The 15,026-nt window shown below is 46.5% G+C and overlaps 1 protein-coding gene across 2 annotated transcripts in view; it reads right to left on the reverse strand.

Moving 5' to 3' along the window:
• Positions 1–11,390: 11,390 nt before the first annotated feature.
• Positions 11,391–15,026, reverse strand: part of WDR7 (WD repeat domain 7) — a 430,734-nt gene continuing 427,098 nt past the window's right edge. The window contains exon 29 of one of the 2 annotated variants that reach the window (XM_037806351.1): positions 11,391–12,064. In XM_037806351.1, the coding sequence (XP_037662279.1) occupies positions 11,994–12,064 (71 nt within the window). In that variant the 3' untranslated portion in view covers positions 11,391–11,993. Of the gene's footprint in view, positions 12,065–12,136; positions 12,350–15,026 lie in introns of those variants that run through there. The other variant, XM_037806353.1, reaches the window with a different exon arrangement.

Raw genomic sequence — 15,026 nt, forward strand, 5'->3', positions numbered from 1 at the left:
TGTGTCTGTGGTTCTGTGTGTGTTCAGGATGTGTATCTGTGTCTGTGGCTGTGTGCGTGTGTTTGTGGTAGTGAATATGTGTGTGTGTCTGTGTCTGTGGTTCTGTGTGTGTTCAGGATGTGTATCTGTGTCTGTGGCTGTGTGCGTGTGTTTGTGGTAGTGAATAGGTGTGTGTGTCTGTGTCTGTGGTTCTGTGTGTGTTCAGGATGTGTATCTGTGTCTGTGGCTGTGTGCGTGTGTTTGTGGTAGTGAATAGGTGTGTGTGTCTGTGTCTGTGGTTCCATGTGTGTTTAGGATGTGTGCATCTCTGTGTATGCCCTGTTTACTGCCTTCAGTGCTGGGGTGGGTGGAGAAGAGGAAGGCTCGAGCACAACACAATAAAGAAACGAAGCTGCACATTCTGGGCTGGGAGGCCACTGTCTGCTGCCCGCAAACTAGATGTTGATTTCAATCAATTCAATCAATGGGCTATGTTTGCTGGCCATAAAAATAGCCCAGAGGTTGCTGGTCAGCAGCTCTAAGATGGATGACCAGTGGCCCCAGAGGTCCCAAAGGTCAAAGATGACTATCACCTTAAAATGTAATCTGTGGCCGGATCCCAGCCCTGGGCTGGGGGTGGGGTGGGCGCTGCTGGCCATCTGTAGCCGCTGCCAAACTGGGCTGTTTTTGGCTGTGCTGCTGGCTCGACGGGCCCCGCCTGCCCAGCAGCCTGGCAGGTGACCTCTGGGCACCACGGGCCCTGGGCACTGTCTGTCCATCCTCTGAGCTCTGCCCCAGTACCCCATCCTCACAGGCAGACAGAATTCATACATTTCTTTAACCACTGCTGGCTGCCTCCTCTCACATCCCAAGGGGGATAAAAAAGATCAACCCGATCCCTTCGCATGAAGCAGAGCTCATTCCTTCAGCTCTGAGTGACTGCGCCAGTTTCTTATGTAATTACGTAAAAGAAATAAGGGGTCAATGCTTTTCATTTGCAATGATGAGAAGGAGAATTCTAGAATGACTGTAGCTGACCCTCTGTTCTACCAGTGAGGGATGAGGGACCTTCACTGTTTTCTCCTCTTTCCCCTTGATGGCTAAAGATCTCCTCATTTCCTTTGGTCCTCCCCTCCTTCCTCTGTCTAGCATGAGCAGCTCTCTCCTCCCCCGGGATTCTTTCCTGCACCTTCCTGCTCGGGGAAGACCCCTGCAGCACGGCAGTGCTGCCCCTTCCTGCCTCGCCAGCTCATCTTCACATAGTTCTCCCCTCTCCCCGCTGGCTGTCCTGATGAATGCCAGACTTCTCCCCAGTCGTTGGCTCACCGATCTTGTTAATTTTTACCATCTGCTGAGTTGCTTTCAGGAAGCTTACAAGGATGGGAAATGCCTGATGAACACTTTGTCCAGTTGCATTGTCTCCCCAAAAGGGCTGCTCCCTTCCTTCCATCATTGCTGCTTGGTTGTTGGTGTCGCACACTCGTGAGTGGGATCTGTGTACTAGAAATCAATCTTTCACAAATCATCGCAGTTCAGCTATTTAATGGTCTACGTGTCACCCAAAGATGCAGTATTTCCCAAAAGCCAGGAAGCGAATAAATTATTACAGTATAAAAACGAATCTAATCATGTGGGAAAATGGTTAGTAGGAAGCTCCAGGAATCAGTCCTTCCACTATAACAACCATTAAACAAGCAGGAACTGTCTGAATTAACTTTCTCAAAACTCCGGAGTCCGGGAGAACACTGTATAGCATCCAGGGAGGATTGGGAGGAAGAGGCTGGTAAATCACAGTAAATTGCTCCCTCTGCGTGGTGGTTACTGGCACCCATCCCCCACTGTCACTGCAGGCTGCGGTGAGGTCCAGGCCCCTGCTGTAGCCTGCTGGTGCCAGAGAAGGACAGAAAAATCTATTTCCCCAAGTTCCAGGGCAGGGGACCTGGCCGGGCGGGAGGGGTTACAGTTTGATCGCTGATCGCTGCTTTTGATTAGCTGTTTTGGGTCACTGGGGGCCTGGCTCTGAGAATGGCCATTGGCCCAGCCCACCCCAGACAAAGGCAGTGGAGGAGATGGTGAGCTTTCTCAGAGCCGCGGAGGACAGTTCAAGGTTGTGAGTATGGCTGGGCAGGGCCTGAGTTAAGAAAGCGCAGCTCTGGAGAGCTGTGGAAGAAGCTCCTGATGTCCTTCCTGGTTGCTCCCTCATCTCCTCTCCAGGGCAGTCTGGAGCTGGCTGGTGCTCCCTCTGTGTCCCTGGGCCTTGTTCCGGCTAGGAAAGGCTGACTTGGGAAATGCCTCTCTGGCAGGCCTCCCCTCCCTGAATTTGCCCTCCAGGCAAAAGCAGCTTGAGGCAATGAAAGCTGCATAAGAAACCACTGAGGCGGATAGCCTGGGGCAAAGGCTTACCCAATTTCAGTCTTGCAGTGCAAGTCCAGGAGAAGGAAAATATCTGTTTCCTGGGAAGTGGAGGGGTATTCAAACTCCTGTACACAGGGGAACCCGTAGGCCACTAGCAAGCACAAGCCCTGGACGAGACACAGCCCAGAAAAGACAGGGTGGACCTGCCGGATAGGAGGGCTGAGCTCCAAGGGAGAGCAGCAGCCAAGGCAAAGCCCATTTGCAAAGATGGTGAGAGGTGTTTGTTGCTCAGGTTTGCTTGTTTTGTTGGCTCCTGACACTCAAGAAAATCTCTGTCATGTCTCCAGTGGGTTAGAAACCCAAGAAACAGACATCTCAGGGAATAAACCCCAGAGTTAACATTTTAAAATATTAACATGTACAGTGTGCTACAAAACATTACAAGACAAGCAAAGAAACAGAGAATGATGACCCATCCAAAGAAAAGAATGAAAATCCAGAAAACATCAAGGAAGAAGACCAGACTGTGGACATACTGGACAAAGACTCTAAAAAGTGATCTTCAATGTGCTCAAGATGAAGGAATACACAAAGAACTAAAGGATTTCAGGGAGACAATGAATGAAAAATGTGAGAATCTCAATAAAGGGATAGAACTATCAAACTCCTAGAAGAAAATTTAGGACGATTCTTCAAGACCTTGTGTTAGTTAGGCAATGGTTTCTTAGATACTACACCCAAAGCACCAGCAACGAAAGAAAAATAGATAAATGGGCCCTCATGAAAATTAAAACTTTGGGGTGTCAAAGGACTTTATCATGAAAGTAAAATGACAACCTATACAGTAGGAGAAAATATTTGGAAACCACATATCTGATAAGTGTTTAATATCCAGAATATATAAAGAAATCCTTCAAGTCAACAAAAGACAAACAACCCAATTAAAAACTGGGCAAAAGACTTGAATAGACATTTCCCCAAAGAATACATACAAATGGCCAAAAAGCGCAGGAAGAGATGCTCAACATCTTTAGCCAATCAGGGAAATGCAAATCAAAACATTTGCATGAGAGGATATGGAGAAACAGGAACACTCATTCATTGCTGGTGGGAATGTAAAATGGTGCAGCCGCTGGGGAAGGCAGTTTGACAGTTCCTTAAATAGTTAAGTATAGAATTATAATGACCTGGCAATCCCACTTCTAGGTATATACCCAAAAGAATTGAAAGCGGGGACTTGAACAGATATTTGCACAACATTGTTCAAAGCCATTATTCACGATTTCAAAAAGATGGAAGCAAACCAAGTGTCCATCAACTGTTAAATGGATAAACAAAATGTGGCATATACACACGATGCAATATTATTCAACCCTAGGAAAGAATGAATGGATGAATCTTGAAGACATCATGTTCAGTGAAATAAGCCAGACACAAAAGGACAAATACTGTATCATCTCACAGATTTGAAATAATTAGAATAAGCAAACTTATAGTGTCGGAATCTAGAATAAAGGTTGCCAGGAGTTGGGGTGGGGGTAGAGAATAGGGAGTTAAAGCTTGAAATGTTCAGAGTTTCTATTTTGGACAATGGAAAAGTTTTGGTAATGGATGGTGGTGAGGGTAGCACAATATAGTGAATATAACAGTACTGACATATATTTGAATGTGGCTAAAAGGGGAAATGATAGGCTGTCTTCAGTTTACTAGAACAAAAATTAAAAAAAGAAAAAAAATCCATGGAACTGCACAACACAGTGATCCCTAAGGTAACTCATGGACTATAGTTAATAGCACAATTATAAAAAATGGGCTTTCATCAATTGTAACAAATGTTCCACAATAATACAAGGTATTAATAATAGGGTGATATATGGGAACCCTATGTTTTATGCATGATTTTTTTGTAAACCCACAACTTCTCTAATAAAAAACAAACAAACCAAAACAAAGCAAAAACATAGAACTAAATGTGACCCTAGAGATCAGCTGGTCTACTACATCTTAGAGACGAGAAAACTGAGGAGCAGAGTTCCCTGGGTAGGGTTCTCAACATGATAAAGATTTCATATAAATGAAACCATACAATAAAAAAAGTCTATTTATTGATCTCCTTCTTTTACATTATTCATGCTAATTGGTTTTCATGGTGCAGGCATTTGGGATTCATCAGAATGAATTCTTAACGAATTTCCAAACACAAAAATTATTACAGAGTAACAAATAAAACCGAATCATCCTGCCAACTCTCAAAGGCCTTCTCTTAAAGGCCCTAGCTGCTGACGGTGATAGATGAGTGTGTGGACGTCTAACCACTGTTGTTTGACAGCCTACTGTGTGCCAGGCTGTGGTGATTAATTTTATGTGTCAATTTGGCTGGGTTATGGTTGTTTGATCAACATTAGTGTAGATGTTGCTGTGAAAGTATTCTGTAGAAGTGATTGGCATCTATTAGTTGACTTTAAGTAAAGGAGATCACCCTCAATAACGTGGGTAGGCTTCACCCAATCAGTTGAAGGCCTTAAGAGCAAAAGCTGAGGTTTCCTAGAGAATAAGAAATTCTGCCTCAAGACTACCACAACAACACTGAGTTTCCAGCCTGCGGCCTCTTCAAAAGATTTCGGATTCAAGACTGCAACATCAACTCTTCCCTAAATATCCTGTCCTACGAATTTTAGGCTTGCCAGCCCCACTAGAAAACGGGACGATTCAGCTTGCTGCAACCTGGTGCTATGAATGAGTTGCCATGTGGGAAAGCTGCTGCCAGGGGGCGCGACTCAGAGGAGACCTCCAAGGCTTGGGACAGAAAGGGCGTGTGCGTGAGGGAAACGGATGGGCGAGCCGTGGAGCCGGGTGGGACCACTTGCCCTGACCCCAGCGAGTGGAAGGCCTGCCCGGCAGACAGCACCCACAGGGCACCCCCAAGCCTGATGCCCCCAGGTGCCCACCCAGGTCACTTCAGGAGCTTATTAACATGCAGCTTCCAGGTCCCAGCTCCAGAGCTTCTGGTTCAGAGGTATGAGATGGGTCCCAAGAAATGTAATTTTAACAAACTCCCGGGGGCTCACTGGGGGAAGTTTCCGGGTTGGGACAGATGTCTTTAGACAGTGCTCACGTCACCGGTCTGCTCACAACCCATGAGTGACTACTTGGCTTGTGTTCATTTTATGTCCGCTAAATCTAGAGTAACGGAGAAAATCATTGTAAGCAGATTTTCAGCATGAAGAATGTAGAGTCTACACATTTATACCCAGCACCCCCTTTGCTGGTAACTGTTATCAAATACTATAGGTTATGCTGTTGGGGCACCTAAAGGAAGAAATGTCAGCCCTGGGAAGTGAAACACAATGAGCATTTTTATCAGTGCATTTCTGAGCCAGCAATGAAACTAAGCCTTTGTCTCCACGAAACAGATCCAATGTAAAACTGTAGCTTTCTCTTCTTTGGCCACGTTTTTAATCAATAAATTTGAAGTGATCCCGCCTACCACTTCAAAGTGGCCCAGTGGCTTGGGAAGTGTAATGGCCATGTTCGGAGGATAATGTGAATACAGTCCCCACAGATGATTCTCACTGCCGGGGTTATATCCCTGAAAAAGATGCTGCAAGTCCATGTGATGTAAAGTGAATGTGATTTCCCCATATAGTCCTATCCTCTGGGATTATGTTGTTGGAATTCACTGTGGAAGGACCCACAGGCCAAGAGAACAGTGGGGGTGAAGGCTTGGCAGTGTGCACAGTGTTGGTATTTTCCAGAAGTGCGAACTGTCTGGGCTGGCAGAGGCTGTTGGCTCCCTCTTTCTCCCACTGGGGAATCCCAGGCTGTCCCCTCGTTCCCTACATTTAAGCTCATTAAGCCTCCTAGCTCCTGTCCCTACAACGTCCCTTGACTCTCCCTCTTGAAGTCCACCTACCATTGTTCTGGTTCTCAGACTCTCTTGATTAGACTTGCAGCCAACTCCCACCAGGTCTTCCTGTAACCATTCTTGCCTTACAGAGCTTCTTACAGAAAATAATAGTTCTTGTAGACGATATCTTACTTGTCTTGACATCTCATCCCTTGGCAAAATATCAATATTATGTTAGATGTTCATGGGGACCTAGTGTTTCCAAAGAGTCCATCTCGTCTCCCTTGCAGTTAGTAGGGACATGTTGACTGAGATCTAGCCGACAGTGTGCGAGCAGAACTATGCTGCACAGATGCCAGGGCTTTTCAGAGAGCAACCCACCTTCTCCATGCTCCCTTCCTTCTCTGGCCAGAATCTGATGATGCAGATGATGAGGAGGTCCGGGAGGTGATGGAGCCACCAGACGGGAGAACACGGTCTCTGACCAGGGACACCTGCCAGAACTCCTAGTAAGGGGGAAGTACTCTATTTTTTTTTAAGCCACTTAATTAGAGAGTCTATTTGTTATAAAAGCTTAACCTCTCTAACCAAATTTTTGTTGCATTAAGTTGAAGAAAAATGGTTAACATTTCATAGTAGCTGACACTTGTTTAGTGCTGATTATTTGCCAGGCACTCTTCTAAGCACTTCACCCATATCACCTCATTCGATCCTCACAACGGCCCTGAATTGGTTGCTGTTGTCATCTTGACTTTACAGATGAGGAAACCAAGTCACAAAGAGACGGAGGAACTTGCCCAAGATCACACAGCGAGGTAGATGCCCATACACCTGGCTCCAGAGCATGCATTTGGGGTAAGGCTCTGGCCTAGTCGTTGCAGAAGGTGCCAAGATGAAAAACGCATTGTGTGTATGCCTCAAAGAACTCATAGTTGAGTAGAAAATGCTACAGTCTTTTACCTGCTTTTTCGTAATTCTTGCCTTATTTTATCTCATTAAAGCAGAAGCTGAAGGAATCCTCTGATTCTGAGCAGGCTTATTGATTTAAAGGATTATTTTGATAAATATCTTTAATGAGGAAAATTCGGGGAATACTGAGGATTACATAATCTTTTTGAAAAATTAATTCAGGTTTTATCCCTCTTTTTTCTATTTGCAATTTTCCCTAAATACACTAGAGACCAATAACCAAAGTTCAATTTAATGACAGTCACCACTGGAATGAATGCCTTTACCCTGTGTCCTGGAGTTGCAGTAGGCATACCTGTCTTAAAAATGCCAGTCGACTTCTATTTTCCTAAACTCTTGTTCCTTCCCTTTTAACTCAGTTCTTGCTGCTTCATCATGTTAAAAACTACAGTGTTGGCTTGAATGGAGGCCAAACTCAAAGGCACTTGGCGCTGTCTTTGATTCTAAAACCTACGATAAAAATCTAATTGGTCACAAGTTTGACTTTAGAAGAGTAGGAAGCAAGCCTGTAAACTGACTCCCGTTATGGATCGAATGGGGTCCCCCAAAAAGAAATGTTCAAGTCCTATCCCGAGTCTGCGAGTGGGACCCCATTTGGAAATAGGATTTTTGAGGACAGTAGTTAAGATGAGGTCAAACTGGATTAGAGTGGGTCCTAATCCAGTATGGCTGGTGACCTGAGAAGCAAATGAAATTTGGACACAGTTGGTAAGAGAGGGAGAGAGCACGAGAGAGCACGAGAAAGTGAGCGAGCGAGCACCATGCGATGGAGACAGAAACTGAGTGGTGCTGCCACAAGACAAAGAACAGTCACCCATCAGAAGCCAGGGAGAAGCAGGGGACACAGTCCGCCCTTACGAGGAAGCACGGCCCTGCTGGCTCCCTGATTTCAGACTCCCAGCCTCCAGGAATGTGAGATGAGGACTCCCTGCTGTTGAAGCCGGCTGGTCTGTGGCACTTTGTGACAGCAGCCCTGGCAAACTCAGACAGTCCCTCAGTCCTGCTTTTCCTCCTGCTTGGCTGAATGCTCTATCTGCTTCTCCTGGCTCTTTCCCCTCCTCTATTGGTGTCCGTAAGGGCTGGGTGTTTGTCCACACAAGGGCCTCTCGTCACCACACTGTCTCCCGTGAGAAAGATCATCTCTTGCCAAGGATTGAAACATGACATACACATTGAGGTGCTCAAAGGCCTCTAGTATCAGCCCTCAAGAAAACGAGGCGCTCAATCTCACAACCATAGGGAACTGCATTCTGCCAGCAATTAGGTGAGCCTGGAAGCGAATTCTTTCCCCGACAAGCCTCAGATGAGACCACAGCCCTGGCCAGCAGCCACCTGAGGGCAGCTCTGTGGGTGGCCTTGAGGCACAGGCACCCCACTTAGCCCTGCCAGGACTCCAGGCCCACAGAAGCTGGGAGATAATACATGTGTGCCGCTGTAGCCACCAGGTTTGGGGAATATTGGTATATGGCAATAGATGATCAATATATCCTGTTTGCATTCTTGCCACTCCTCCCCAAGACCCCAATCCCTTCCCCACATAGCAGCTGAGAGTTTTCTAGCTAAATCATATCCCCCACCCCCCAGTTTACAACATTTGAATGGCTTCTGAGAGCCCTTAGAATGTCCTTGACCTTTGCCCTTGTGGTTCTAGACCATCTGGACTCCCAGCTCACATTACAGTATACCTTGCTCTCCACCTGCAGCTGCCCCTTTCTGTCTCAGGAAGCTCACGGACCCCACTTCCTTGTCTAAAGGGTCTTCCCTACCCCAGTGGCTCTTCAGATGTCTAGCTCCTTTTCTTTGAGACCTCCCCTGGAATTTGCCACCCCACCTCCCAGGGTGAGTAGGCTCTTGGCCCTCTCTTTACTTTAGAGCTCATATTACAATTTGTGCTGGGCCCTGTCCTCCACCCCCATCCCACCCCCATCACACCCCTCTGGAGCGTCAGCCCTGTGAGGACAGGTGGCACGGCGGCCTCATGCAGCACTGTGATCCCAACACCTGGTAGACACAAGGTAGATGTTCAATAAATATTTACCAAATGAATGAACTGAATTTTCAGTCGAATGTACTAGAATGTATATGTTCAAATCAGTGTTTGTCACAATTGCCTGCCAGCCTCATCACTCTGCAGTCAGAGGAGGCATTTCCAGGGGCAAACACTTGCTTCCTTCCTCCTTTCCTCCTCCTCTGGGCTCCCATTGCATCCTTCAGGCTCTGCTCTCATATCCTGGGATGGAGGCCCTGCAGAGAAGGGCTGGAAGAGGAAAGGAAGTGATGTCAGGGATCAGTGGGGCTCGGGAGGCTGCAATCCAGGAAAGCACAGCCTGAGGCTTAAGGAGCAGCGGGGGCACTGACCTGCCCAGTGGGGCCGCCCCACACCTGGGCCTGAGGGTCCCGAGGGGGTAACCAGCTGCCATGATCACTGAGAACTGCACGATGCACAGACACCAGAAGGGAGGGGTGCATGTGTGTGTGTGTTTGTGACCGTGAGTGTGAGTGTAAGCAACATGTATAATGAGCTTCACAAAACTCACCACATTAACATTATGCTACTGAGATGCATACACGTTGTGAGTGCCTGGGCTGTATTAATTTAGCCCTTTCTAGAAATGCCTGGAAAATAATAGGCACTCAATAAGTGTGGCATAAATACATAAAGATTGAATTTTGATGACCTCCATTTTTTATTGAGTTAGATATGAGAAAAATCATGTCTCTTCAGCTACTATGATCTGGCCTTGAAGATGTTGTCCATCAATGGAGACCTTTGAATGTAGAACACCTTTGAATCCTAGCTCCACTACTTGACTAGCTGTGTGACCTTAGGCCAGTTACTCAACCTCTCAGCGTATCAGATTTCTCACCTACAGAATGGGGGCTGTAAAATCTAACACAGAATTTTTGAGCGGTTTAAATGAAATCATGTATATCAAGTGCCTCATGGGCTCAGTAAAAGTTATTTCTCTTTTCAAATTCTTTTATTTAAGGTTCCAAGCAGTACATCCTCCTCCAAATGTAGGAGCAGGAAGTTAGTCTTTCCTTATGCCCCGTAGGGTCCTTCTTGAATCAGTTAATTAGGACTTTCTAATCCCTCTCTACTCCAGCTGTTAAGAAATTCAGAACCAAACTGGGTATGAATTGCAATTTATCACAACTAATGCTTTCTGGAAGCTGCACTCCGTCCTCTACATGGTTTGGAAACAACAGGCAGAAAGCTAGGTGTGGGGGAGCGGGGAAGAAACGGACAATCCAGGAGCGGATGGCATTGCAGCAGAAGAGGCAGTGCACAGCTGGAACCTCCAAAGGGTCCCTTGTCTTGCTAGGAAAGAGACCTACGATTTGTTTGTCATGGGACCAGGGCCTGCATGTGTTCCAGTGCCAAAACTGAGGCTAAGGGATGTGAGTATGGTGCTGTCTTCTGGTTTGCTCTAGAAAGTTCTGACATCTTCCATTATTTCCTGGAATGAGCTCATTAGGGATAGCAGAACTAAGGCCACGTAAACGCAGTATGTGATGAGAGAGCGCAGCACAGATATGACGACGTCTGTGTTGAATGCTGGCCGAGTGGAGCAGTTGAGTTTTGTACACTTCTGTCTAGAGTGGAGTTCACGTCACCCGGGTGGTGAGCCCTAAAAATATGGTTTCTGATTCCAGTTTTAAAATCTTTTAAAGTTTCTGGAGTGTGTTTTTTATATGCCAGTGATACTCAACTTTTGAAGCAATGCCTCTCTGGAGGAGAGTATCCTGAGGAGGTGGAGGAACCAGCAGAAGCAACCAGAAGGGGAGGTCACAGAAATATGGCTCCCATGAAAGCAAGAAGGGAAGTTCAAGGAGGACTGGTCAGCAGCGACAAATGCTACCGAGGAGTCAACGAAAATGAAGGCTGATTTCTGCAAGTCAAATTCCCTTTTTCCCAAGATATCCATTTCATAAGAGTAAAAAACCGATTCCTGAGCTGTCATAAAATCACTCCCTTGCAATATAGCACATTTTAAAGCTCACACTGTTTCATGGTAAAATAGTCATACTATTCACAACTAAGAATCAACATAATTTCAGTTCTTTTAAAATTTGGTCAAATGGCCATAAAGCCAAAGGGGGGAAATGGCTTACATGGACCCAAACCCTTTCCTGCTCTACCACGTTTCCCTCTGCTTCTAGAAGAGGACGGCCAGGCAGCCTCCTGACAGCGGTCCACACCACTTCTCCTGCCGGGTGAGGGACCCTGAAAGAACAGAAAAGACCCGTGTGGTGGCAACAGAGAGTCCAGGATCCACATTCTGGATTGACCCTTTATTTGCTGCATGTTCTTGGTCGTTTATCTTATGTGACTGCAATTTTTTCATCTTTGAAGGGGAGATACGAGTTCATGGCTTTGAGGAGTAAGGATTAAGCAGAATAACGAATTCACCCAGCACTGTGTCTGGCACAATGCAAGTACTCAGAAATATCAGCTTTTCTCCTTGATTTTTAGAAGTGAGTGCATTGATCTGGGTTGAAGAAAGGAATAAAACACACAAAATGAATTAATGGGAGAGCATGTTTTCCTGTAACATGAAAGCAAGTAATGAAGTGGAAGCCCAGAAGAAATCTTATAATCATACCTTGAGATGATGATAATATTTAGTATAGTTAGCATGTATTATTTACTATGTGCCAGACACTGTTCTAAGTGCACTACATATATTAACTCTTTTCCCTTTTAATTCTTATAACAGGACCATGAGGTAAATATGATTAGTAATTATTCCCATTGTGCAGATGAGGAGACTGGGGCCCAAAGAGATTTATTGAGCTCCCGAGTGGCAGAGCCAGATTTGAAGACAGGCAGTTACAGAATTCATTTCCTGGGAAGGAGCCTCTGAGAAGGAGATCCGTGTGCAGGAGATTTATTGCTCCCAGGATCGACCCCTGCGTGAAGAAAGCAAGAATGAATGGGCAGAGGGAGATATTGGGCTGCAATGATGCAGTCACAACAGAAGTCTCAGCCAAACTCCCTGGGTGGTGTGAAGCTTGGGTGGCCTTTGGAGATGTCTCAAATTGAGGCAAGGAGGGGTGAATCTTTGTACCCTCATGAATGGTCATTGGGTGCCGCTGCCTTTGGGAAGAAGAGCATGGCCTTGTAGAAAATGGCTCTTGTCAGTCCCAGGCCATTCCTGGAGAAGGACTCTGCGGAGAGCTGTCAGCTGCCACAACCTAGGGGGAATTAAGTGCACACCATAGAGTCCATTTCAGTTCACTCCTTACCCTGCTCAGATCTACTTGCTTTGAATCAATTCTGGGGTCAGCTCTTCTGGGATTCTAGGGCAAACTTAGAAGAGAAACATGAGTGGAACAAACCCTGCAACCTCTGCAGGGCAGGTGGTCTCGAGGTCACCCCTGATGCACTTCACTCCCCTCCTCCACTATCCATTCTAGATTCCCTTCCCCTTGGCAGGAGCCTCTGCTTATCATGGTGGTTTACTGGTGGGCTGACCCAGACCCCCATCCTGGGGCCTGAGCTCCTGGTAGACGTGCCTTTCAGGTCCACAAGCCAGGCAAGGGACTTCTTATTGGGGTGGTTGCCTTCAGCCTCCCATTATCTAGCCTTGGATTTCTGACAATACCATGTTGGCTGCCTTCCAATTAATCATCTCCAGACACCTCTGCAAGTCAGTCCCCTCTGGCTACCACCGAACCTTGTTCATTATAATTTAACCCAGTGGTCTCTGTGGTTTCTGGATCCCTTTGTTATCAGGAGCCTAGTTCTGTAATGGCATCTTCTCCCCTCAGCCCTGGCATTCAGTGATGCTCCAGTAAACAAAAAGTTCCCCATCTGGAGGTTTTCAGGCCTTATATTGCACATCTACTTCCACAGTCCCACTGCTTGGAGCTTTCTTGTTCTTTCTTCCACCATCTGCCGTGGCGGTTCTGGCATTCCTCCTTGGCTTGGTGTGAACCACCGTCTTCTTCAAGCTTAGCAGCTTGTTAGCAGCAGGGCAGCATCTTCTCCCAAGGTCCTTGCCAGGGTGTTAAACCCCGTATCAATGAACTCTCCCTTGTCTAGCTTTATATTCTGTCATTCCTTGGTCCACCATTCTCTGAATCCATTCCCATCATTCTTCCATTTCCGGCAGGCACTTGTGGGCTAGGGCCTGCATCTCCTCTGGGATGGGTTCTTTTCCTCATAGCAGCCAGGCTATACTGTGACTTATCCCCAGTTAACTGGTCTGACAGCTGGGAGAGGAGGCGGGTGGCACGTGCTATCTTGCAAGGGAGAGGCCTCTGCATACTTCTCAAGCAAACTGGGGAGACCTAGCTTTAACAGGGAGGAATGGGCAATTTATGCAGGCCCTGAGTTCACAGGAAACGAGAGTTTCAAGATTGATCATGCAGCACCCCAGATAGTCTGAGCCCTTTCCAAGCAGGGTTCAGGCCTGGCTGTAGCTGCCTTTTGGAGGCCAAGCATTCTAGATCCTTTGGAGAAGTGTCTCATTTATAGACCATGGGTCTGGTCCTTGGCTTTTCAGCTGCAGTTGTGCTCTCTTTAGATGCTACCAAGGAGTATCTCTGGCTTTCACATTTTGCCTTTACTTGGTGATTAATGACCCTCAGCTTTTCATTGTCTTTTTCCAGAGCACCCAGCAGCAGCCACCCAATTCCACTGCCCTTCGAATTTCTATTTCCCTTACTTCTCAAATGCTTGATATGCTGTACCCTCTAGTACATCCCTTCCATCAGTATGCCACCCCAATTCATCAGTGATGAGAATTTCAACAATTGCACAGCTTCTGCCTGGGCACCCACTTTATGGCCAGCAGGCCAGTGGGTGACCCAAATCCCAAATCCTATTTTAGAATTTGCTTTCTTGGACCACTCCAGGTCCCAACTGTTGGGTTTCCTGGGAAGCAGACTGGGATAGAGAGCTGCATGTTGGAAGTTTACGGAGTGTGGTCTTAGGATCAATACCTATAGGGGAGTGAAGGAAGCAAAATTGGGCAGAGGGAGAAGCTGACTGCCATGCAGTTGCAATGAAGGCCTCAGCCAATCCTATGGGGAGCTCTGGAACTGTGCTGACCCTTCAAAAGTTGTTTTGAAATGGAGCTAGGGGCTGGGCTTAATTTATACCTCCTCTCTGACCCACTGCTGGATGTGGTTGTTCCTGGAAAGGGAGCGTGAGATGCCTGTCTTTAGCTGTGAAGCAATTTCCAGAGGAGGCCTCAGCAGGGAGCCGCTAGTCGCCAACACTCCCAGCTGCGGGAGGAGTAAGTGCTTCAATATTAGGGTGGGAGTGAGGGAGGGAGGTGGGCAGCATGTGTGGCAGGCCTCCACATACCTTGCTACTTATACACTAGGGCACAGGATAAGGAGGATGCACAACTTATTTTTAAAGCAAAAGGATTTTTTTTTAAGAAAATGAAATTTGGAAAACTGGTAAAGGCCTGGAGAAATCTTTTTTTAGGGTTTTTGCGTTACAGAGCTCGCGTGTCCTTGTTTTCTGTAGTTGCAATAAGAGCTGCAAGCGAAGAGCCTTTTGGATTGTCCAATCGCCTGTAACGTCTACCAGTGCCCCTCAAGTTGTAGGTGTAAAGTAGATCATACAAAAATGTGGACTTCCATAAATCCCTATCTTATAACATCCCCTCCTAATTAACTATTTGTGTTTCAAGGCCCAGTCCATACGTTCCTACCTGTGCAGCCTAACTTGACACTACCCCACCTGAGTTAATCACTTCCTGTGTTCTCACTGCTTTTTACCCATACCTGCTTTTCACATTTATTCCATAGTGTTATGATTCTTTGCTGGATTGTGTGCTCATCAGCAGCAGGAAAACAGAACTCAGAACATATACCTGACATATACTAATATTCAACACATGCTTGTTAATTGGAT

This window comes from Choloepus didactylus, chromosome 16 (genome assembly GCF_015220235.1).
Source record: "Choloepus didactylus isolate mChoDid1 chromosome 16, mChoDid1.pri, whole genome shotgun sequence".
NCBI lineage: Eukaryota > Metazoa > Chordata > Mammalia > Pilosa > Megalonychidae > Choloepus > Choloepus didactylus.